This window comes from Rhamphochromis sp. 'chilingali' (assembly GCF_963969265.1).
Source record: "Rhamphochromis sp. 'chilingali' genome assembly, chromosome: 17".
Classification (NCBI taxonomy): domain Eukaryota; kingdom Metazoa; phylum Chordata; class Actinopteri; order Cichliformes; family Cichlidae; genus Rhamphochromis; species Rhamphochromis sp. 'chilingali'.
In genome coordinates this window covers 24,687,711-24,713,763 of record NC_137944.1, presented here as the reverse complement: position 1 = coordinate 24,713,763, position 26,053 = coordinate 24,687,711, and the positions used below count along the sequence as shown (strand labels likewise).

Genomic DNA, 26,053 nt, shown 5'->3' with positions numbered 1-26,053 from the left:
CTGAATTGTACTAGGTGAGTGCAGAGGGATTTTTCCCCCCCCTGATAGCACTGCTCTGTTGATAACACGTCAACTTAAGAGGTGAGGGGTGCCACGAGGAACACCTGCCTTGCTTGAAGATGTATCATCCATACACACAAGATTACAAAAGACCATTATAATGATGCAGAAACAAGCAGATGTCCCCCATCGCAACCTAATACAAAAGCTGAGGTACAACAAATGGTTATGGAAGAGTTTTTGGACCAGTCTCGGAAAGTTAGAAGGTGACATCATGATTTGGCAAAGGCTCTTTAAACAGTGACTCATTGTTTTCATTCTTATTGTTAAAAACTTTTTCTTATAATTTAATTCAGGAAAGACCGATCTGAGGAGCATTACTTAAGGTAGAGCAGTATGCAATAAAGCAATATGTCTGTGGAGGTTCTCAGTCATCCAGAAATCCAGTTGTCTCCTTGAAAAGACAGTCGGATTTCTTTACGTTTGTAAAGAAGTTTCGCCTCTCATCCAAGATGTTTTTTTCCTCTTCTAATTGACGTAGAGCCACAGGTATTTAAACCCTAGTGGGCGATGTCCCCTTGGAGGTGGGTGCTGAGGGTTGTTGATTTCTTATCAAGTTCCCAATGGTCCCAGTGATGTAAATTTTATCATGAGACATTTAGCACGAGGGTCTGTGCGGACATGTGCGTTCCCGCGTGTTTTTATTTATTTATTTTTTCACCCAAGTGGTGCACTTCAAATAAGTATAACAGGAATGACTTCTTGGCCAGTGGCTCTCCAGCTGTCCATTTCCACAACATACTATAATGAGTGAACTTTCTCTCCCTGGTGTTGTAGGGTTCTGGTTTCCCCATGTCGGTATTCTAGAGGGTGGTGGGAGTCAAAGAACAGGTACTGATCTGTGTGTGGACTTCCGATAAACTTCAGAGACTTCGATCCATCTCAATAAGCACAGCCCAGTCCATGACCGGTAACCCATTTTCTCTTTGTATCCTTCCTGGTGAACAGTGGTGGTGTCATAAGTCACCACCTGTCAGCCACCAACAGTGCAGTCTTGAGATCCCTCACCACCGGTCAGGTGATTTGACCCACAGCTTTGGTGATTAATCAATATCATTTGTTCCTGTTAGACCAGCTCTAAGGGGACAGCCCCCCCACTAGTGGTTAAATACCTGGGGGATGACTCATTTGTTCTACACCTGCAGAGTATTCTTGGATGAGAAGAGAAGCTTCTTTAGAAACCAAAAAGTCCACCTGCCTTCTTTTTAAGCACTTAAAAATGCCATAATGCAGTTCATCCAGATTCAGTGCAGAGCCACAGCTCACCTCAAGCTCACCTCTTACAAATATTCACTCGACTGCAGCTCTCTGCTGAGTTTGCAGTCTTTTCTGCTAAACTCATCTCAGCTAAACTTTTTTTTTCTTCTTTTTTCTTTGCCATTTCATTTCAGTATTTATTAGCAAGTCAAATGATTTCTCAAAGATGTCATTTTTTAAAGCCCCATATGAGCTGATAAAATCATTGTCATTTGTTCTTTGTTTTTAGTCATTTAATCTAGCTCTGGACGGTAAGGCCAAAAGTTTGTGTCAAAAAAAGATTCTGGTGGTTTTACAGTATATCAGAATTGTTACTACTACTACTATTCTTGGATAAGAAGGTCTTTACATAGAGAGCTCTAGTAGCCCTTTTTCTGAGAATATATTTTAAAAAATTGTCAACATTTAAAAAAAAAGTACACAAAATTACACAACCATACAAATGATCACACATCTGACATAAGGAGGCTATTTGTTAACAGGCTGCCCGTTATGCTTTTCACTTGTTGCCACTGTTTTTAAAGTCAACATATGGCTCGTTAGTGTTAATGCTTTTATACTGGAGCTGTGTGACGCGACAAAGAACCACATTTGGATGTGTTTTTTCCAAACTTTGTGGCACAAATTATTCAGTCATTGGGGGGGAAACACCTGTTACCGTTGAGTAGCATATTATCTTGTGTGTGAGGAGCTGCCAAAGCCGCTGGCTGCAGTCAAAATCCAGCATAAAAGCAGAGGGAGCAGGAATGAAGCAAAAAACATTGTCTTGGTTGGTTTTACTGATAAACTTCCAAACAGCAGACACCGCTCCTCTTTTGGTCACCAGTTATTTTTACGTTATCTTCAAGTTTAATTTCCATCTGTCTTTGCTGAATGTACTGACAGAGTGCAGAGTGATAACTATTGCACTAACTAGCTAGCTAGCATTACTCAGCTTGCCAGTTGGAGGAATCTTTTTTTTTTTTTTTTTTTTTTTTTTAACTGTCCAACTTTTAATACTCCAATTTATTTATTTATTTACGTCACTAATTATTTTGTGATGTTTGTTGAATGTAAAACGTGCCTTTAACTTCTAGGTTGGAAAAATTAAGCCAATGAGCGAGTGCCTTATACCTGCATCCTATATGAAGGCCGCTGAAAGGCAATAGTTGTGGATGCAAAAAAGACTTTAAAAAGATGCAAAAAGATTCATTTTGTGGCATATTGATTCAGATTACTGGTAAGATAAAGTTATTGATCTCAAAAAAGGACAATTAATTTGTAGCTTATCCACCCAGTACGTTACTTAATTACTCCCTAACAATTGTAATGTTATACTATGTATAACATAATTTGATTACTTTTGCTTTTCCTCGTAAAATGACCTAAAGTGCACTCATAATTACCATTTATCTACAAAAACCTTTAGGCTATCGTCCCTAAAGCATTTGCTATTCTAATGAGGACACATGAGGATCTTTCTCTTAGTATTTATGTATGAACACAAAGCCAACAGCACAAAGCAAAGATGCAAACCAGCACAAAGAGACCTTAAAGCGATCGCCAGAGTGATCCTACTTAAAAATATCAACCAGTAGAAACAGAGGCTTCAGGCTGACTGCTCTTCACTGATTTAGTTATCTGTTGAAGGTCTGCTGAGCTGGGGTCTGCATTCAAAGAGCCAAAGTTGTGTTAGCAGTCTAATGCAGTTCTGTCCTGGATGCAATTTGCACTTTACCATAGTGCTGCTGTCCTTTTGAGCAATAAAATATAAATAAAATGTCCATATCCCTGCTGTAGACAGAAGACTGCGCCTCCATTTTCCTCTTCCGCCAGACGAACTGAAATCTACTGATTGTTGCGCCAGTACAAATGGAATGCATACACTGACTAACAATTCCAAGGAATTGAATTCTTGGGAATCGAGAACAGATTCCCATCTCTAATGAGGTCGACAAATAAATAGCGATAAACAACAAAATTCATAAAAAATAAGTAGATATGTGAACAACAAAGAACAATCAAAACAAGGTAATCTAAATAACCTTAGTCTTAGGCAATGAAGTATCTATTTGTTATACACTGGGGTAAAATGTAGCAGCGACCTGAGCGCAACCTTCCTGAACATAAATAACAAAACATGGTCAGGATGTTTTTGCCATTTTTTAAACACCTTTCTGCTCCACCGTCATGACTTTGGAGCATGCATTAACAATGCTACTGAGGGAGTTTCCTAACAAATAACAAGATGATCAAAGAAAGTCTTAAAAGTATTAAATATGACAGGAAAAAAAAAAAAAACAAAACGCACAGCACTGCGCAGGTCGAGGAATTAACCTCTTACCCCTAAGATGGCACTATGACGCAGCTATTCAACATTTAGCTGGTACCAGTTTATTCCTGTGGAATTCAAAGAATTTCACATTTTTCATGCATTGAGATTGTCTCACCGTTGGCTCCACTTTCTCATAGGGGCACACTGTTTGTGGGTGTTGGGTTTATTATTTATTTATGTTTTCAAACGGACTAAGACAGGGAGACAGATAACCACCAGACACTTTACAATCACCAGTCAACTTGACAAGCAGGTCTTCAGACAGGTTAGAACTAGGGCTGTTCGATATAACGATATATATCTGATGACGATATAAAAACGTCTATCGTTGCATTTTACGCTATCGTTTGTTTCGTGGTGTCGCAAAATAAACTGTTTGCGGCAATATTTTTTTCATCGTTTTGATGGTCACTGTAGTGGCTATATTCATTTCTTAAAGTTCTCTCTTTCTCTTATATTTTATATAACCACACTATGGACGGACAAGCGCCTGTTTTTATGCATTGTGGTTAGCAACAACGATGGTAACACCATCGTGTGTCCGCTTGTTTATGTTCCACGTAAACCTTTCACAATAAAGCTCAAGATCCTGTTGAGACTTTTCAAAATAAACTGAATCACGTGAAAGAGCAGATTATTTACGGATGAGAAGTTTAAAAAAAAAAAAAAAAAAAAAAAAAAGAGCTGCCAGGTGCTAAAAATTAAACCTTAGACTCAAACGTTAGAACAGGCTTTTCCCCGCAGCACGCCGTGTAATAAATACTCAAAGAAAACGGCGGCCGTTACAACTTATGTCTAAAAATGTGTAGTTTCATGCATCGGTTAAAACACTCGACTCCAGCTACATGACGCGCAGCTGGAAACACTTCCCGCAAGTCGAGCTGCCCGAGATTCACAGAATTTACAGAAAATGTTACATTTTTGTGATTTATATCGTTATCGGGACGATAGAATTCTTATATCGGAATATGAGATTTTGGTCATATTGCACAGCCCTAGTTAGAACCTATACACATCTTGCTGTTTAGCGATGTGTTCAACACATCATGCCACCTAACTGTGTTTTATTGTCTAACTCATGTAACCGATCTAACTACACTATGAGGTAAGGTTGGAAGGTTAGTTAGTGCGCCACTCTCCCCTACTTTAGCACATGGTTGATGGACTAATTTATATAGTGTTATATTACTCTTACTTAGATACAGGAGCTGGGGATCAAGCTACCACCAAATTACACTGGTGTCAAGCCAGCCTCCAATTCGAGACTTGCAGTCAAGCCAGCCTCCAGTTTGTTTTACGTTCCCTGTGTATTCAAAGTATTACGGGAATGGATGTGGAAACCGGATTTCAAAATAAAAGCCAACTTCGAGTGAATTAACAGATATGTTAAGAACATAATAACATAAAATTTAGGCTTTTTTTTTTTTTTTTTTTACAAACTCTAATGTTAGATCTATATGACACAGCCTTGTACCCTAATTGTGCCCTGTCACTATCAAGGCCATCTTATTTTGGATTTCAAAGTAAAAGCCCTGTGAATCTTCATTTTTGAACTACTCTTTCAATGACTTAATAATGCTCTTAAAAGCAAAAGTCGTATTTCCAAATACTATTTGAACTTTATATCAACACTTTCCAACCACAGTCTTTTTACAGTGATACCATATCAATATCAAGTCAGTCTGATTTTGCCTTCCAAAATAAAAGTATTTTCAAATTGCCCGTAGACGACCTACTCGTTTAACGATTTCAAAATGCTCTTAAATTGAAAGATGCTGTTTCCACAGGATAATTCCACTTTAGATCAACAGTATCCAACCCGACAGTAAAACCATGTAAATTTCATGTTGGTCTGATTTCGCCTTTCAAATTAATGGCCCGTCGAATTTGTCCATATGTGATATACTCTTTCAATTATTTCAGAATGTTTTAAAAATGAAAATTGCTGTTTCAACACATATTGGGTTTTCATTTTGAAAAGCAAAATCAGACTCAATTGATTATGACAGAATTGAATCATAAAGATGATGTAAAAGGAAGCTGAAATTGCCACTAGGTTGTAATTGATAGTACGTTTATATTTTAAGTCTGTGGAAAGATGTCATGGTTGGTTTGCAAGCTGTTTTGTAATTTCTTTATTTAGAATGACATCTTTCCACAGACTTAAAATATAAACGTACTATCAATTACAACCTAGTGGCAATTTCAGCTTCCTTTTACATCATCTTTATGATTCAATTCTGTCATAATCAATTGAGTCTGATTTTGCTTTTCAAAATGAAAACCCAATATGTGTTGAAACAGCAATTTTCATTTTTAAAACATTCTGAAATAATTGAAAGAGTATATCACATATGGACAAATTCGACGGGCCATTAATTTGAAAGGCGAAATCAGACCAACATGAAATTTACATGGTTTTACTGTCGGGTTGGATACTGTTGATCTAAAGTGGAATTATCCTGTGGAAACAGCATCTTTCAATTTAAGAGCATTTTGAAATCGTTAAACGAGTAGGTCGTCTACGGGCAATTTGAAAATACTTTTATTTTGGAAGGCATAATCAGAATGACTTGATATTAATATGGTATCACTGTGGGGCTGTATACTGTTGATCTGGAGTGGAATTATCCTGTGGAAACACGAAATTTCCATTTTAGAGCATTTTGAAATCACTGAAAGTTAGGTCAATTGTGGACAATTTGAAAAGGCTTTTACTTTGGAAGGCAAAATCAGAATGACTTGATATTAATATGGTATCACTGTGGGGCTGTATACTGTTGATCTAAAGTGGAATTACCCTGTGGAAACAGGAAATTTCCATTGTAAAACATTTTGAAATCACTGAAAGTTAGGTCAATTATGGACAATTTAAAAAGGCTTTTATTTTGGAAGGCATAATCAGAATGACTTGATATTGATATGGTATCACTGTGGGGCTGTATACTGTTGATCTAAGGTGGAATTACCCTGTGGAAACAAGAATTTTTCATTTTAGAGCATTTTGAATCGTTAGAAGATTAAGTCAATTATGGACAATTTCAAAGGGCCATTACTATGAAAGGCAAAATCAGACTGACTTGATATTGATATGGTATCACTGTAAAAAGACTGTGGTTGGAAAGTGTTGATATAAAGTTCAAATAGTATTTGGAAATACGACTTTTGCTTTTAAGAGCATTATTAAGTCATTGAAAGAGTAGTTCAAAAATGAAGATTCACAGGGCTTTTACTTTGAAATCCAAAATAAGATGGCCTTGATAGTGACAGGGCACAATTAGGGTACAAGGCTGTGTCATATAGATCTAACATTAGAGTTTGTAAAAAAAAAAAAAAGAAGCCTAAATTATATGTTATTATGTTCTTAACATACCTGTTAATTCACTCGAAGTTGGCTTTTATTTTGAAATCCGGTTTCCACATCCATTCCCGTAATACTTTGAATACACAGGGAACGTAAAACAAACTGGAGGCTGGCTTGACTGCAAGTCTCGAATTGGAGGCTGGCTTGACACAAGTCAAATTACTGGGGACGGGGACTTGGTTAATTTCAGAAAACTAAAGTTGACGTCTACGTGGTCCAAAAGGCCATTAGAAATATTCAAGTCTTATTATTATATTATAATAGTATTTATCATAACAGCCACCATCTAATGGCTAAAAGCTTTAACAAAAAATTCATCACAAAAGAGTTTATGACTCAGATCTCCTGTGAATGACTTCCCGTAATCGTAAACTCTGCAGCACTATATAGCTTTGTTATACTGTGTTCCTCAACAGGTCCCTGAGGTCATGTGATCGGGGCTTGCTGGTTGTCCATCACACAAGGCTGAAAACGAAAGGTAACTGTGGCCCCCAGACTCTGGAACTCTCTCCCTTTGAGCTTGAGATCTGTGGACTCAGTGGTCTCTTTTAAAAAAAAATTTTTCTTAAAAAGCTAAAAACTTGTGTTTTTAAACTTGCTTTTAGTTCATTTTGTTCTACACTTTGTGTTTTTCATCTTGAAAGGTGCTATACAAATAAAATGTTACCTTACTTTTTACTTTACTTTCAAAATGGAGGATCACTGGTTTCACATGTCATTTCATAACCCCTGCTCATCACATATTTTCCTTCTTGTTTTTAAAAAGCGAAACAGCCAAAGGTCAAACGCCAAAGGTTCTCAAAGGTTCAAAACACAACTTTAAAAAACGATGACATCCTGGTAACCGTGTCCATCTTTTAAACCATCTATGCTTGCAGCTTGGAAAAGCCCCTGGGGACCTTTTTTGTTTTTCCCATTCACTGGCATTAGATTTTTAAAGCACCATCACATTATGCATGACGACAGTATAATATGAGGATATACCGCCCGGTTCAAATTTAATCTCTTCTGACTTTTGAGAAAATGTTATGAGTGTGGTGTTATATGCTGGTCCCAAAAAACCATAGCCTGCATTCAGACCTTACATTACAGAAGAGAAAGAAATGCCAGTAACCTGCTGTATCTCTAAAATACACACGAAAGCCTGTACACACGTGTGCATACACCTCCCAAATATGTTTGGTTTACCAACACTCACTGCATGTTTGAGGATGTAAACGCTCCCAGTGTTTGCAACAATCATCAGTTCAGTTTCACTCTGCTGAGCCGGTACACACAGAGACAGCTAGGGGTGTTGTATTGAGATTTAAATTGTAGGCACAACAGCAGAGCTCAGGCAGCCACCTGGACACTAAACTGTAGGAGCATTGCCAGATCAGTGACAGCGAGCGAGTTCAAAAAAGGGCCACAGAGCTGTCCGCAAGCACGCTCCAGTATAGTGACCCATACTACCTTGAAACCGCATGGACAGATTCATCCATACATGATTTGACAAAGTGACATAAACTTGGATGGCTAAATCCACGGATGGATAAAAGGTCCCTTCAAAGCCTGCGGCAACTTCCCTGCCAGGCTTCTTACACTGTGACACACGGCACTGAGTCACGGTGTGATGAAATACCTGCATCGCTACTTCTACCTGGATAAAAGCCTCCACGGCTCAAGATGTTTTTCCACTTGAGTATAACACAAACCTTGAAGGTAAAAATTAAAAACTGCATAAATAGACAATGTCCTACCATTACTGCTGAAGATTAGCTGTGGCATGTTCAGTGAAAGCACTTTCTCATCACTAATTGAACTGGCCTTGTATGAGGAAGGTTACAAGCACTAGTTTCATTAGCCCTTCTAACACTAGGTTTCGGTACTATTCAGCAAATAAATCACACGATGAAAGGAAAAAAAGCTCCATGTTTGTAATAACATAAATTTGAGGCATTTTTTGAAATAGTATTATCTTTTTAAGTCTGCTTTCATTGGATGCCTGTTGCCTTTTGCAGTTGAGGTCTGTGAAAAATTCTGAATAAATCAAACAGTAAACACGAAGAGACAATCAAAAAAAAAAAAAAAAAAAAAAAAAAAAGCAAAAGTAAAAGTTGAATCGTTCTCTCTTGCAGTTAAGACCAGATGCTTCTAAAACTCAACATGCAAACAATGACATGAAAAGGAAAAAGAAAAAACACACCAAAAACGTGGGCCTATATTACACTCCACTGCAAACACAGACAGCTGAATACCCAACAGCTCAGCAGGCATTCCCATTATACTTCTTTGAGGTCCACCATCTGGGGTGCACGAGTTGCAGACGACAAACATGTCATCATTCACTCTCTAGTAGACGCACGGTATTCAAGGTGGACACGGAATTCAAAGTGGCTTCCAGATGTCATTTTAACATTTGCTACAACTGTTCTGAAATTAGTGCTGGCTGGCATGACCAAACATCTTGCAGTATATAAAAAGGAAATCTACATTTAAACTCCATTAAGGTAATATACATTTGGCACAAGGCTACAGAGTTAGGCCCCTAACAAGCTGCCTGCTCTGCTTTTAGATTACCTGTAATGGCACCTTTTGTCACCACTAATTTTAAAGAAAGGCACCATCTGCCTCATTGGTGTGAATATAACAACCTCAATTCTGACTTATTCGCCCAAACTTTGTGGCACAAATGGTTCTGCCATCAGGAGAATACAGGCGTACTACAGCACTGAGTGGAGAACAATGTAATGCATATTTAAAGCACATGGAAATTGCTTATGAATGGCAGATCCAGCAACTTTACCTGAAATGTTCTTATTTCTGTTTAGGACCTGCAAAAGCTGATTATGTTGAAGGTATGCAGTCTGTCCACATGAATTTATTCAAGCTCATGTAAAGAGATTATAAATCAAGCAGGGTGCTACTCATAAGCTTAATAACCCTTACTGTTCAATCTGTCAAAATAAAGTGTGAATTCATTAATTTCACTGATTGATTCTAAAAAAAGTACAACATTGTCAACTGGCTTAAAAATGTGTCCATTATAACTTAACACATTTACAGAATAATAAAACTCCTTCATGCACACAGAGCCAATGTGAAAACGACCCACAACCTTAGTTGACATGTTTACCAGTTACATAACTGCAATGCTCAGGAATACATGCTTCTGCGCTTATTGTGTGTGTGGTTAGGTTTAACAGTAGCCTCTCAACTTGCTACTGTGCTGTGCAGTAATTGACTCAGGCCAGCGTGAGCTGAGACCGAACATTTGTCCTGAACGCTTTATGTGCAGTGATGTACAGCATTCAAATTCGCATCTGCATAATTGTGTGACTTCTGCAGGCTGTATGCAGCTTTGAGCCATGGAGACATTTTTTTAAATCAGTTGCATGCGGTTGAATTACATCACCGAAATAATGAAAAATAGGGTTTTCTAAATAAATTGGTTATATAAATATGTTACATTTGTCTGCCACATTTCTGTGAATCTCATATACTGGATGTGAACCAGCCAGGAATTACATCTTCCTACAATCACGCAGCTACAGTCAGTCAATAATAGACATGTGGCTTATATGCATAAGTCCCCTGGCCCCAATAGGATTGTAGCATTCTATCATGTAGTAATCTTTCTAGATAATACCAAAGCTTCTAAGCAGAAAAAAAGAAACCCCTGTGTCATTTGCCAAAGTAAACTGTGCTGCAGAATCAAAGGAAATGCACAGAGAATCCCAACGATGAATTAAACCTGGGATGCTATTGTAATTACATTTCTGTTATCATTTATTGCTGTCTAATTTATGTTTAAAAAACTCAAGGATAAAGGCTAATGATGCTGTCAAACACTGTGCGTTATAGCTGCTTAGGTTTACAGCCAGCCATGGTAAACGCTTTCAAATGACAGACTCATCAAGGAGCAAGTTTTCGTGGTAGTCGATGGAGGCCGAAGAAAAACGTCGATGATTCAGCAACCTGTAAAACCACCTTTAGCCACAATAACTTGAAGTAATCATTTTCTGTATGTCTTTATCAGTCTCACATCACCTGGCAACCCATCGAAACGAGCCATACTTGTTCACTCTTTTGCGGCTGAACAACTATGACTTGTTCGACATGACAGTTCAAGACTGCACTGTGATGAACTTTAACATTTAACATGACAACTCAAGCCTGCAGAGTCTGACATGTAGCTCCTGGGTGTTTTTTATATGGTTTTTTTTTTTTTGCCGTTTTTGAGCATTGCAAAAAATCTGACAAAAACTGCCAAAACATCTGCTTTTATAGAGGTGCTCACACCAGCTGATGAGCACTCACTGACTGTATTTGATAAGCAGAACCTGTTATTTACCGCTTAGTTCCTGTGGAAGCAGTAGGGTAAGTTCAATTTCCCCTTTCCCCATGCATATTTGAGAGAAAGATTTGCAAGCAGAGGCAGAAACAGAGGCCTGTAAGAGTTGCTATCTGCTAAAACTGTCTTCCAATCAATTCCGTGTCTTCAGTGATCACTTTTATATTGATAAAATCTACAATATTAAATTTGTCCTCCCTGAAAATACCCCGCCATTTTTATTTGACACCTGCTCAGCACAGGTTAACTGCAGAGGTGGGCAACTGCTTCTCTGTAGCCTGCAGCCTTTATATTCTATCCCTGCAGTCCACAGGAACACGAAGTGATTTCATTAATAGAAAATAATTTTATGGACTCAGTGGGATGGCACAATACTGTATGAACAGGAAGCACTGTATGCTCACTTTGTGCTAATGAAAGGCCGTAATATTTACACTTTCAAAGAATCTGCAGCTCTTCTCCAATAATTCTCTACTCGGCACTGAAAACTGGACTGACCCTGAATTTTATGTTCCTCGTAGCAGAATGATGACTAACAGGGATGCATTTCAAGTCAGATATGTTGGAAGCATATAGCAAGGACTACATAATGCCACTTTCATGACTTTAATTTAATTTTGTGGCGTGTCTGTTGCATTTTTTTCCCCTTCCTCTCTCATCACCGTTAGCACCTTTAACCTTTTGCTACTTAAACATCATTTTTGCATGGACTTCTTCCATCATCTGCTCTTAAGCTGTATTTCTATGTGGCCAATAGAAGCTCAGCTCAGCTCTTTAATGTCAAGAGAAACCCAGTTATGGAGAAAGACACAATTACTTCCATTTTCAATAAGCTGGAAATATTAAATTTTTTCTATCTTAGGATGAGTTTAAGCAAAGCAGGGAAAAAGTCAGTGAACAGACTCAGCTCAATACAGAAGGAAAAAAAAATCCGCAGTACTTGTCAAGGTCAACGGCAATAACAAGGAAGAAGTGAATGCTGATAAAAACTGTTTGCAGAGCTCTTCATTTTCACACAGACAAATACAAACACACGCTTGTATACAAAGGCACACGAGATGCATTCTTAGTAAGAAAGCTGCAGGGCTGAAAGGCAGCTGCTGATGCAACTGAAAGAGTGGATAGACTGAAAGTAAAGTCTGTTTCAGGCATCTTTCAACTTGAAAAGCTTCTTCCTTCCACCTGCTGTGGAAAATATGTTGCAATGCAGTTGCTGCAAACATTCAGGCTGTATTTTAAAAAAACAAAACAAAAGACTCTTCTCATCTGCCTTGTTAGCTCAAGGATAGGCCGCATTTATTGAAGTAAAAAAATAAAATAAATAAATTGTTGAAGGCAGGGGGGGGGGAAAACTAAATAAAACAAGGTTAGCCACTTTATGAACAAACACTCCATTCATTTCATGCATTTTTAAAAAGGAAAGGAAATTGGGAGAGGAGATATTCAACCTTTAAAAGGGAGATCTTGTCAATTCTACTCTTAAAGGTCATCATATTGTGAAGGTTTTATGGTGCAGCATGTCGTTTCCGGGGCTTCACGTGGTGCACAAAGAAGCCTAGCATGCCTTTCAAGGTTGTGGATAAATAATTCAACATCTATGAAAAGTAAGATTTGAAAGTGGGGCTACTTTTGTGGGTAAAATCCTCCCAAAAGAGTGAGCATGAATCTGATTCCTCACAAAGAAGTTTAAACTGTCTCCTCTATACAATAGGATTCCTCCTTACGGCACTTTTAAGTCTGAACTTACCCAGAGGTAGTAGGTGAACTGCAGGGCGAAGATGGCGATGCCCTCATTGTCAAAGGAGCCGGCGACGGAGCGAGAGATATAACCGGGGACGATGGCGATGAAGCAGGCTGCCAGCAGCCCGGCACCCTGGTTCCACAGCTCCCGGGTTAGCAGGAAGGTGGAGATGGCGGTCAGGCCGCTGAACACAGGCGCAAGAAAGACGCACACATCACGAATGTGGACGGTGATGTGGAGCATGTTGAGCACGTAGTGGATAAGGCCTGCAGTCGCCATGAGCCCTGGGTACACCTGAGGGAAGGTTTTAAAAAAAAAAAAAAAAAAAAAAAAAGGCAGAAGAAGAGTTTGTGAGAAACGCAAAGAGGAAATAAAACCAGAACAGAGAAGCCTCAACATCTATAGTAACATAAGTTAAAGGAACACTGTTAAGTCAGACTATTTTTCCCCCTTTACACATTTTTGGCGCCTACCAAAGAGATTTTAGCCAGCGCCAAAGAAAACTACACTTAACCTCCCAACATTTTTTAAACAGAGGTTTAATTTCCTCAAGCAGATTTCTTGAGTAACACACAGATTTCTCTCACAAAGGCTCACTGCCTTTCCTGAAACGACCAGGTATGTGCTGCATTATTCTGATGTTATCCATGTTGACAGAGAGGGAAAAGTAAAGTGCAGAGAGTTGATTAGTTCCATCACTGGAGAGTAGAGAGGTATGGATTGGCTTTTCTGTAAACCTTGGGACAGATGAGAGCAGCACCTGTAGTCATGATGACCTTACGCAACGACGACAGTCAGAACTGTATCCTAAAAACCCTTAAGAGGATTTACTTAAAAATAAGGTTACAAAAAAAAAAAAAAAAAAAACAACGCACATTTTGATCAAAAGACTAAAATTAAATCAACATCAGAAGCCAAATTAAAAATGGTTCCAATAGCTTCCAATAGACAGGCGGTGGCATCAGGCTTTTCTCGTCTCCCATTGAACAGATGTTCAAATGTGACCTCTCCCTCCCCGACCCTCAGTGCGAGCCTCTCGCCGTGGGAATACTCGTTGTATTAGTGAAAGCTGCTAATTCTCTTAAGATTAAATGACTTGAGGTGAATCGCAGCTCTAATGTGTTCATTTTCCACATTCTCTCACTAATTAAGCGCTGCATACAAAAATCTACGTCTCCGTCTGCTGTGTGTTCAGACAAATTGTGGGAAAATGGAAGGCGTAACTCGTGAATAATTTTAAGCTGCTTGCGAGAAGATTTAACGTGGGCTCGTACCACATCGAACGCACGTAGACGCCACACGACAGTCGATCTTATAGACCGTGTGCTGTGCGAACCAGCTGTTAAGCGGGTATATGGAGAATTGACGTGTAGGTTATCATCAGGTATTGATCGGAAAATGAAACAGCTTTCAATTAGGAAAACTGTCACTTTTACTGATTTGTAGTGAATGTTCTGTAATATTTACACAGGAGAAAAACAAAAATATAATCATTTGTGTAATCAATAGTCAATTGTCTGGGCAATGATTGTTCTGGAAATGCTGTGTGACTAGCTTTTCAGTCACAAGTGAATAACATTTCAGGACTCGGATGTAATGTAATATAAAAACATTAGAGGAAAAACTTAGAAGAGTTAGAGAAGAAAGAGGACAGTTACATGACCCACATCTATTCTGTGGCATGATGTTGATATATAGGGTGAGTACAAGTACCTGGGCATCCATATCAACAACAGGCCAACACAGAGCCTGTGCATAAAAGAGGGAGGAAAGCTCTATTACCTCACCCAATGAGCAGGTTCTATTACCTAAACAAGCTGAGATCCTTAAATATGTGCAGCAAAATGATGGATATTGTCCAGTCAGTCGATTGTGGCAAGTACAGCGTACTTTGCTGTGGTCTGCTGGGGGGAGCAGAGTCTGAGCTGATGACAGCAACAGACTAGATAAACTGATTATGAAGGCTGGCTCTGTGATTGGCCATAAACCGTACATTTCTGAAGCTGTGTTGGAGAGGAGGTCACTGAACTGACTGTTATCCATCATGGATAGCAGCGACCACACTACTTACTGACCAGGCTTGTCTAACTAATCTAATACTACATCATCTCAACTGCTATAAAGTACAGTACTGTATAAAAGTCTTGAGCTACCCCTTATTTCTTTATATTTTTCTAGGAAAATGGGAAATAGGTCCATTGTAACATGCGCAAACACACATGGAAATAGAGCTTGTACAACTTAATCGAGCTTTAAAGTCGATATCTGATAACTTTATTGTATAATATGAATAACTTTATTCTTCAACGCAGCCCAAACTCTTTGACAGGCTTTCTTGTAATTTTTTTTAAGTAGTCTTCAGGAATAATTTTCCTTGTTCAATTCAGTCATGATGATGATGTTGTTCAGGCTCTGGGGAGGCCAATCCATGACTGATACTAATCAATTTTGTGTTCGTCTATCCAGGTATGCTTTTTTCTGCATTGGCAACGTGCTACTGTATGGTGGATTGAAATCTGATCATACTTTTCTACATTCAGAATTCCATTAACTTTGAAAAAAATCCAACATCACTGGCTGAATTGCAGCTAAAGACCATGGAAGAGCTCCACCGTGTTTTATAGGCAGCTATAAACATTCCTTGTTAGTCCTGACCTTCTCTGTACATACTAATAATTTGGATTCATCACTTCATAAAACCTGTTACCAATCTAGTTCTTGTGTAATTTGGCACACCACAGCCTTTTCTCCCCGCTTTCCTGCCTTAAGAATGACTTACTAACAGCCGACCTTCCACTTAGACCATTTCAGATGAAGCTACGTTGAATGGTAGATTGATCAGTGAAAGGTCCTGCGTCAGGTCTTTGCTGGATTATTTTTTGCCCCGTTTCTTAAGGACATGTCTTTCACATACTGTTCATCTGCCATAGAGTTTTTTTGGACTGCCAAACTTTCAACTAACAGCTCTTTGAAAATACTTTTTTTGTGCTGTGATTTTATACTTGTCAAACTGTGATCTCTGGCATTTTGTAGATTCTTTGTATATTTAACTAAAGCGATTCTTTCAAGCCTTCCTCGGTATTTCACTATGGGAAGCAGCCTCTGGCATGACCAATTGTGGGAGTTCCACTACTACAAGCACATCAGACAGACCAATGACTTCAAGGACACGAGGTCCTCTGACACCCTTTATAGCAGCCTTTGTAGAAGGCTGTTAATAACAAACTCCCTAAAGATACAATTTAAAATTGATTCTTTGCCAAGTTGTCAATTATGTGTATGTACAAAACACTGTTTCATCCTTTGAGTAAAGTATCTTTTCAAGCTTCACTGATTCACAGGTCAAAAACAACCCATTCCCCTAAAAATGGTCACTTACAAGGCCCTTCAAAAAGCCCAGAAGTATTGCCTCTGGCTCCTTGGAAACAAAGAAAAGAGTATGGGCTCAAGACTTTTGCACAGCACTGCATTTCTCATTTCATTAGGTCAAAACTTCAGCGAGATTTAACAGGAGGTAATGTGGCCATTAACAAGCTCCATTAATGATGAACACGAGTTACTGATGGGCATTTAGGCACCAAACACCAGCGTGCACTGCCACAGAGCCACCACTGTTTATTACATATTACAGGGGCAGCAACGAAAATAAATATTCAGCTCAACCAATATGCTAATTGCAAATAACCAAATTAAATCGAACTAAACTGAATTGGCCTTGAATCACACTGGGCACACTTAAAGGTCTGAACAATTATTTCTGCTATCAATTTGTTGATTATATCATTAATAAATCACAGAATCTCCTTTTCTCTGTTCTCCATTTTGGTCGATTCAAACACTAGAAAACTGGGATGAAAAGGAAAAAGGAATTATTTTTGCTTGCATAAAGAAAAATCGAGGGTCAAGTTTTGCCACACATGGTGTCAACAAGAATGTTATTATTAAAACCATTAAAGATGGGGCCTGAGTGGGTGAGGCTTAATGTCCTTGTCTCATCTGTATGAGAGCAGATCCAATTAGAGCTTTGTGCAGTGCAATGTGGACGTCTGAAATAAGATGCAAAATAAAGGTTATGTTTAACGTGCGAGTAGTCCTTGATGCGTTTCCACTGTAGGCCCACTCCATACGCTACTGCTAATAAACTTAGGTCTTCACGTCTCTAATTAGCCAATGCCTAGAAGTCCAACCTACACCAGCTAATCTACATCTGCGTAAATCAACCACATCTCATAGCTCTGAGAATTTGACAACAGTCCATTATTACCCATTCTAAACTGTCGTATGGCCCAGGTCCCCTCAAATATGACTAAAGCTGTTCATCATAGTCAAGGATATTTAGCAATGAGGTCTGGCTTGAAAGAAATCTTTGTACATAAATTTAATCAACACTTCTCTAAACTGGCATTCAACAAAGCACAAGGCGGCTTGCTCATTTTGAAAACAGCATCAACTAAAACTGTCAAAAGGCGTTACAGAAACGCACTTGAGTCATTGTCATTACGGCAACAAAGAGCGGTTTATTGGATTGACAGCCTGCTGTTGTTCTGGACTGTCACATTAGAGAAGCCTTCCTTCCTTATCTGTGGCACAGGAGAAAGAGCAACTGGCAGTCATCCTCTGGGGAGTGGAGGCTGGGTGGGAGTGAAAAGGGGGAAATAAAAAGGGAGAGGGCAGCTGGACTGGCGTGAGCATAAAGGCACTCAACTGTCACATTAACTGACATCGGCTCATCTTTCTTCCGAACGGCCTGACCCGTCTCAGTGCTTAGAGACTTAATGCTACCATACACAATTAATGCAGACTGTCAGGATCATCGGTCTAATTTTGAATAAAGGGCGGTGGAGGGGAGTGTAAGGATGAGACTGGAAGCATAGTAGATGTGTGAAAGGCAGAGGCAGGCAGAAGAAAAGATATGATGAAAGATAACGAGCCAGTGAGGCTCATGAGAAGAGGAGGAGACTGTGAGCTGTATATACTGAAAGGTGAGCCCAGGTAGGTCGAACGGAGCAAATGTAACATTAGCAAAGGTGTTTTCGTGAATCCTACCTGGCGTCAGAGGTCACAGCAAGCAGAATAATTGTTAAAACGTCAAACCCAGACTGGCTGTTTAAAATGACGGCAGAGTGTAACTTAGTAATTCACAAAATTCTGAATTACATTCTCCGCTCCCAAGTTTCCTAAACAACAGCCATTGATTGCATTTACGGGCTCGCTGCACCAGTCTGAGATGAACCCAGCACTTGTCCACACCCCTGCATGTTTTAAAAGCATAGGCTTGATGCAAATAAGAGCTCTCACACATTCGTTTTATGATTTCAAAAGCAGTGTGGGAGTAAAAGTAAATGCCCTCCTTCCCTGAAGCCTGTCTGTGTTCATAAAATTATCTCGCTCAGTCATGCAAACAAGTGGGATTTTCACCATAAACCTACACACCAAATAAGCGAGCGCCTCTCTGTTACTCCAGCAACTGCCATCGCTGTGCCCTTGAGCAAGGCACTGTTTGCAGCCGACTTTTAGTGTTGAACAGTCGCTCTCTATATATAAATGTTGACAAATCCCACCTCCGCTTCCAACTGTGAAGCTGCTGTTTGACACTGCAATCTTCTTTTGACTGCTCCCTTTAGGGGTCGCCACAGCAGATTATTTGCCTCCCTCTCCCCCTCTCTCCAGCATGTACTGTCACACCAAACCTCCTCCCCTACATCTGCGGTCTTCCTCTCGTCTTTCTCCCTGGTAGCTCCATATTCAACACCCTTTGTACAATTCCCCACTAGCCCTCCAGTGTGCATGTCTGCGAACCTCTTAACCTTCTCATTTCCAGTCCTGTTTCTCTTAGTGCCACTCTGGCACCTCCAGCTCTACTTCCCATCTTTTGTCAGTGCCACTGTCTCCAAATCATACACCATACGTGCTCCCACTTTCATCTTGTTTACCTTTCCTTTAGCCACTATTCTTCTCTTACAACTCCAAAACACTCCTGACACAGGTCTCTACCCACCACTCCACTTGTGCACGGTCCACTCCCCGGGGTATATAAACTCATCTACGTCACTTCCTCTACTCCTTGCATCATCACCTTCCTGTCTTACTCTACTTTACAGACATGTATTTTGTCTTCCACCTACCGACTTCCTTTCTATGTCTCTCCAGAGCATACCTCCACCTCTTCAGACTCTTTCACCTGCTCCCCACTCTCCCTACAGATACCAATGTCATCTGCAAACATCACAGACCACAGAGACTCCTGCCTGACCTCATCTGTCTATCACCACTGCAAGCAAGCAACAGCTCAGAGTCGATCCCTGATGTAATCTCAGCCCTTAATGAACCCATTTGTCTCTCTAAGCAATAAAATAATAATCAAGAATAATTTGTTATTTTTCAGTTATTTTAATGCAATCTCAAATGTGCTTAAATTTGCATTTCCTTAGCTTTCAGATTGCTCTCTCTTATTCAGACACTTTGGAGAAAAGGTCATAATCATGCTTGTTATGCTGTTTGCATTCCTGTAAAGTCTGATCCAGTTAGTTTTTTCATTTTCCTTCATCTATTTTTTTGTAATAAAAAAAAAGAATAGGTCAAATATTTCTAGTTGCTAAAGGGCCATAGTTCTATCAGATGCATCAATTCCTACGCATCAACTCCTAGACTCTGCACATTTACATGTGATACGGAGACATTTGCATTTAGTGTGGCCAATTAAATGACCCACCCATCTGCTAAAGAAATGGATGTGTCTTATAAGGGGAAATGTCACCTGCCATCTGCCACTAAACGTTTTCCAAAAGTCCACTGTGGGTTACAGTGGACTGTTTTGTGTAGACCGAGCATGTAAATCTCAAAGGGAGCCACAGTGATGCCCTGGGATATCTGGGCATTTTAACAAACAGGGGATTAGTATGCATCTGGTAAGCTAGTGAGTATTTACATCAGCAAGACCATGCATAAGAGACTGACTTAAAACAAAACACAATGCTAATGTTCATGGTGAGGAAGCAACGTGTCATTTATGTAGTGCAACAGTGTGGCTCACTGACAGTGACACAGTTTGGGGGCAAATGAAGCGCTATGGCACAGAGAAATATGCTATATCAAGCCTTGGCTTACACACAGATCTTGCTGGAAGGATGAATTCATTATCCATTTCTGCATTTTCAAGGGATTTGTTGACAATGATTAAAAAAAGAAATACAATATCTCCACTTTTTGCGATGCCACAGCCATTCCGCTGCAGTGCATGTTTTACTCTTTAACATTTTTCTTCCAGTCAGATTAATTAATTTGGTTGCCAAAGCACCTTGTGAAGCTGCATATTAGTTCCAGCATGCTTTATGTGAATTCATTCCAGTGGTATAAGTATCATCCCTGGGGATCCAGAATCAGGCATTTTAAAAATGTCAAATAAAAGAAGAAGAAAAAGGTATGAAGTACAAATCATCTACAGACGATGCTCAAAATAATAACGCCGCAAGTACTACATGACCTCTGTAATTGCAGACAGTGCAACACATACCTTAGGCCCCAGCACAATCGCTCCACAAATTATACTTGCTGAAATGGCTGCAGTGACTCTTCATAACCACTCAGCACAACACTTCCAAGAAAAGTTCAGAAACACAGGCAGGATTTTGTATCAGCTTGAGCCTGTGTGTTTTAGTTAGGCTAGATTTGTCATACTTATGTCCTACATAATACAACGGTTAGAAATCAAACTGACCTTAATTCTATTCTTATGATTTAAATGTTAGGGTTTTGTTTGTTTGTTTAATGGGGGAACATTGACATTTGGAACAAGCCTAATATTAATAAAACAAATGACAAATAGAAGTATACCAGAAATGAAGTTATAAAGCACTCATGAAATGCACCATCTGTCTGCCAACTTCTAATCTCCAGCTGTGATACTGCTCAAGCCCATGTATGTTCTCCCTTTGCAAATTGCTTTAGTCTGCTGAGAACATTAAAATATTTAAAGTAATGTCCAACTGGAAAATGAAATGAATCTTCAGTGAAACTACATTGAGCAGAAAGGAGACTGCAGCGTGTGAATTACTCTACGATCATTTCCCGTTTTGACTCATACGCCATCAATATATTCCAAATGTGCAGAAGAAGAACCTCAGCTCTGTGTGCACTGATATTTATGCTGAAGATAATGCAATGTACAGTCCGGGAATCTTGTTAATGTCATGATTAGACGAGTAATCTGAACTGGAAGGCGTACAGTCTTAAATTAATTTTCATGAGTTTCAGCTTCCACCCTCTGGGTACACGGCTTAGCCCAAGCGTCCATGTACTGAAACAGAAGCAGAGCATCCATTATTACAGGCTAGGCTTGTCATGTGCAATTACCAGAATCTGATGGTAATTACTTATGACAGATGAATCCTGATGGATAGGTTTGGGATGTATAATTCCTTGGATTGCTTGTGCAGGAGTGAAAACTATATTCAAATATCAGTATGTAGAATGTCTTCCAGCTCCAGCCCTGGACATTGTTTGGTACTACAATAACAGAAATGTGAATAAATGCACAGCATTAACATGCCTCGTTGTATCGGCTATGTGCAGGAACTCCCTAATCAGAGGGAAAGAGACAGGAGTCGCACTACAGGCTCCAAGGGTCAGGCTCTAGCTCAGCGTTTTACCTGAACTAGTAATCGAGGTAAGAATTCATTTCCACATTTATCTGGCACTGAGTACCTAGATTCTGTAGTCCTGATGCACCATTAGCTAGAGCAATTATAGCTCAGAGTATAACCCTAGTATGTCCATGAAGCTTGGTTGAGAGAACAAACAGCAGGTGGGGACGTTAAGGAGGAAAGGGAGATGGAAAGGCCAAAGGTATTTAACTCACATAGACGTCACTGTTCACAGGATAGAGGGTGAGAAGATGAGGCTGGGAGATGAGGGAATCGGGGAAATGGGAGACACATTTTGTAGAATCATCATGTCCCATTTTTCACTGAAAAAGTTCAATATTTTATCGTAATCATGTTGCTGGTCAGTGGGGAGGGCACGGCAGCTGAGGGGAATCAGTCAAGTTAACGGTTAACTGTTGTTCCTGGATTGTGACTTAAATCCATGCTCTTTGATGGAGGCTTATGGGGCTCTATGGCATCCTTGATCTGCCAAGCCTGACTTTAGTACCCTCGAAATACTTCTCCACACTGCATGTAGGCAGGCCTTCTTTGTTCTTGTATGTAGTAAGCTTGTGTTTGTTTTTATCCCTGTATTGAACCTTGTGTGCCGACAGGATCAAATGGGCATCTCGATGTGCTGGTCGACCTATGTGTGAGCCTCTGTGTGTTCTGCCACCAAACCAGGTCAGGGTCATGCAATGCAAATATATAATAATAATAATAATAATAATAATAATAATAATAATGGATACTTTATTGATCCCCATGGGGAAATTACTTGTTTTTCTCTGCATTTGACCCATTCACTCAGTGAAGCAGTGGGCAGCCCACTAAGCAGGCGCCCGGGGAGCAGCGTGTAGGGACGGTACCTTGCTCAGGGGTACCTCAGGGTAGCCGTTAAGTGGATTCGAACCGCCGACCTTCCGATCATGGGGCGACCACTTTACCTACTGAGCTATCCCTACCCCTATATCTCAGTCTTTTTAAAAATCAGGACATTGCGGCATCAAGCGTACTATTTCCAGGCTATGTACGATGCAGAATTCCTCTAGCTTATGTCCCGTTGCCCTGAGATTTTTTGCAAGGCAGACTCTAAACACTAAAAGCTTTCTTCAACCTTATCCTTAATATTAGAAGACTCATTAAAGTAGTGTAAATCTATTCTTTCAGGACCAATTTGACTCTCAGTATCAGGCTCATCTTACTCTCCTTCATGAATACAACTTCACTGTGTCACACATGGGCCAGAAAGTTGCTCCCAAGTTGAAAGGGAGCAATCTAATATAGTGCCATGGCCTCAGCGTTAGTTGCTGACACTTATCTCAACCCCTTTTAGTCTGATGCAGAGCGAGCTCGTTCACACTTGAGGTCACTGTCTGATTAAACAAACTGCAAGACACATTCAGCAAAATGTAGTGCCTCAATGCTCAAGTGACCAAACTGGAAACTACAGGCTGAATTTAAATCAGCCATTAAAATAAAAGAGATGCGGAGACAAGGCAACACTTTGGTGGAAACACAAAGAGGATGAAACACTTGTCTGAGCTGATTTAGTAAAACAACAGAAAATTGAGGGGGAAAAGGCAACTATTTAGAAAGGTTATCCTTGGGGTCAATTTCAAGCACAGCAAATGTTCGGCCTTCGGAAATGTAAACGCTTGCCTCTGTGTTTTACATCAAACACCTAAAGCAATATGCAGATGATTGACCTTCAGCTGGGAAAAGTCGTGGTTGGAAATAATGATCGCTTTTTAGTCTTTTCTGATACACACTCTCACTGGGGTAGAGCTGTACAACTACTTCATAGACACATATGTAATCAACCAGTCACGTGATAGCAACTCAGTGCATTTATGCATGTAGACATGACCAATAAGGCCTGCTGAAGTTCAAATCGAGCATCAGAATGAGGGAAGAAAGGCGATGTAAGTAATGCTGGATTGGATACGGTCGTAGGTGTCAGCCAGGTTGGTTCGAGTGTTTCAGAAAGGGCTGATCTATTGAGATTTTCCCACACAACCAATCTGTGGTTAACAGAATGGCCCAAAAAGGTAAAGTATCCAGAGTATTATGATTCTGATGTAGGCTGAGGGCACCATGGTTTTTCTAAACACTGACTGTTCCCCATACACATACACAGAGGTCATTATCCAAGTCAGTGTTGCTCAGGTTCTCTCTATTATTATTATTATTATTATTTTTTTAATCACAGAACATATTTTCTTAAAATTTTGTGAGCCTGTGGTACTCCTGTGTGGAGTTTCCCCACAGCCATACTTTTTAGGTTAAATTATGATTCAAAATTGACTGTAGGTGAGGATGTGAGACTGTGTGGGGGGGCTGTTGACAGATCCAGTGTGTACCCAAGATGTGTATGCAAGATGGGATAGGCTCCATCAGCTTTGTAGCTCCAAAGCTGAATAGGCCATTTAGAAATCGGATCAGTAGAGATACTTGTGGCTCTTATGGGCACCTTATTAACAAGATTTAAATCTCTAGTTCTCTAAACTGGAAATGGAAAATTGATGAACAAATATGTAACAAATGGAGCTGCATTTTGAGGATAAACTTACTGTGCCACCCACGATCCTCCCCAAGGGGTACCACGCCCTTTCATCGAACCAATTGAGGAACTCATAGAAGCCATTGGTGGTGAGATGGTGTGTTGATCTGTAGTTGAACCTGTAGAGATGCAGAAAAATAATAGGGATTACTTCGTGTAAGGCAAAGAAACAACCACACAGATAGAATAAAGATCTATTTTCATTTGTAGGCCAATTTTGAGAAGGGGAACAACAAAGACTCATCTCTAGGAACGAATAGATTATTTACAGATTTTCTGAAGGCGGTACGAATGGATAAGCTGCTGAGTTTTTCTTTTTTGAAACATGGAAGATGAAGCTTCCATTCACAACGTGAGCCTTTGTGCTGTCGCCAACAGCTCAGGTCAGTCGCTGATTTAAAAAAGGAAAAAGGTTGCGATGAAGGGCTTTCATACATACGGTGGCATTTTCAGAACAAAAGCCTGCTTATTGTACAAATAGTTCCAATTTCAACCACTAGGCTGAGCTGACGAAGACGTAAAATAGGTCTGGTATTAGAACAGAGAAATAATGACCAAAGGGGGGGAAACTAAGAATAAATATAAGGAATATTACTCCAAACAGGCTTCGATTCACACTGTAGCCGTGGTAAGCCGAGGGGGTTGGAACGGCGTCAAGCAGCAGAACCAAAGAGCTGACAGTGCTGAGAAGAAAGCTGCCAAAGAGAACGAAGCAAGTGTTCAGTAAATTTTCAGAGGCAGCTTCTTTTGCCACCGAGCTCATTAATGTAGGCCGAGTATGTTCAAAGGCTCATGTAACATAATTCATCTATAGAGATCCTATAGCAAACCTCAGCAGCTCACTAAAGGACTATTATTAGACAAATGTATATCACAGAGGACACAGCAGCCTCATCTGTGTGACTAATAAGCTCTGGAGCAATTCTTTGATTCATATTGCATCAAGTCTAACAATATGACAAGCCAACAAACACAAAGGCTATAGTAACAAGACTGAAATGAGACTAAACAATACAAAGCCTTGGTTGGGACAGTTTTGCTTTAAAACCAGATTTTCTGTGTTTATTTTCAGTCAAATATGCACATGTGGCCGTTGCTGCACCAATAGCAGGCTCAGGGGTTTCAACAAGCTGATGCTGTAAATTTGCATTTATGTGCATCTTAAAGCAGCATATACATGCCAAAGTTTAGAGGCTATAAAGAGGCTCCTGCTGCATGCGTTTTTTTTTTTTTCTTTTTTAAACACAAATCAAAAGAGTATAAGTAGAAGGCAAGCTTGGCATTTTAACAATGCAAAACAGTGAGACGTTTATCTGCATCTAAATCTGCTACAAATAACAATAATAGGCCATAATACCGACTCAACAGTGCAATCACTTCCTTATTACTGGCACTCGTTAATGAGAAAACAGGGATTAAAAGTCACTTAAAAAGACTTAAATACTGAACTTGTATCTGATATAAATTTGCAAACAGTGTATACTCCAACTGTAAAAAGAGAAACATGCAAGCTGCTGGAAGAGGCAATTATAATCAAATTCATCTGACCTTAAAGTAGTGTCAACAGAAACAGTGAAACACAACAAGCACACACACAAAAAGCACACACACAAAAAGCACAGGTGTCTCGGGCGCAACGACAGCTGCGAAGCCAATCAACTACATTTTCTTCCTTCAGCATACCCCACTCTTCAAGTGCGAACAGGCACAAACCCTTAAACACTGGTCTTTTCAAAGACGGCTGTAATTTTAGCTAGAAAGTTCTCGTGTTGTCTTGTG

General features: G+C 39.7%; 1 protein-coding gene across 1 annotated transcript in view; it reads right to left on the bottom strand.

Moving 5' to 3' along the window:
• LOC308384142 (dolichyl-diphosphooligosaccharide--protein glycosyltransferase subunit STT3B) overlaps positions 1-26,053 on the bottom strand; it is a 109,404-nt gene that overhangs the window by 39,549 nt on the left and 43,802 nt on the right. The window contains exons 2-3 of the mRNA XM_080862523.1: positions 24,285-24,393; positions 13,076-13,363 (exon numbers count right to left, since the gene is read on the bottom strand). Coding sequence (XP_080718649.1) covers positions 13,076-13,363; positions 24,285-24,393 — 397 coding nt within the window. The remainder of the gene's footprint in view (positions 1-13,075; positions 13,364-24,284; positions 24,394-26,053) is intronic.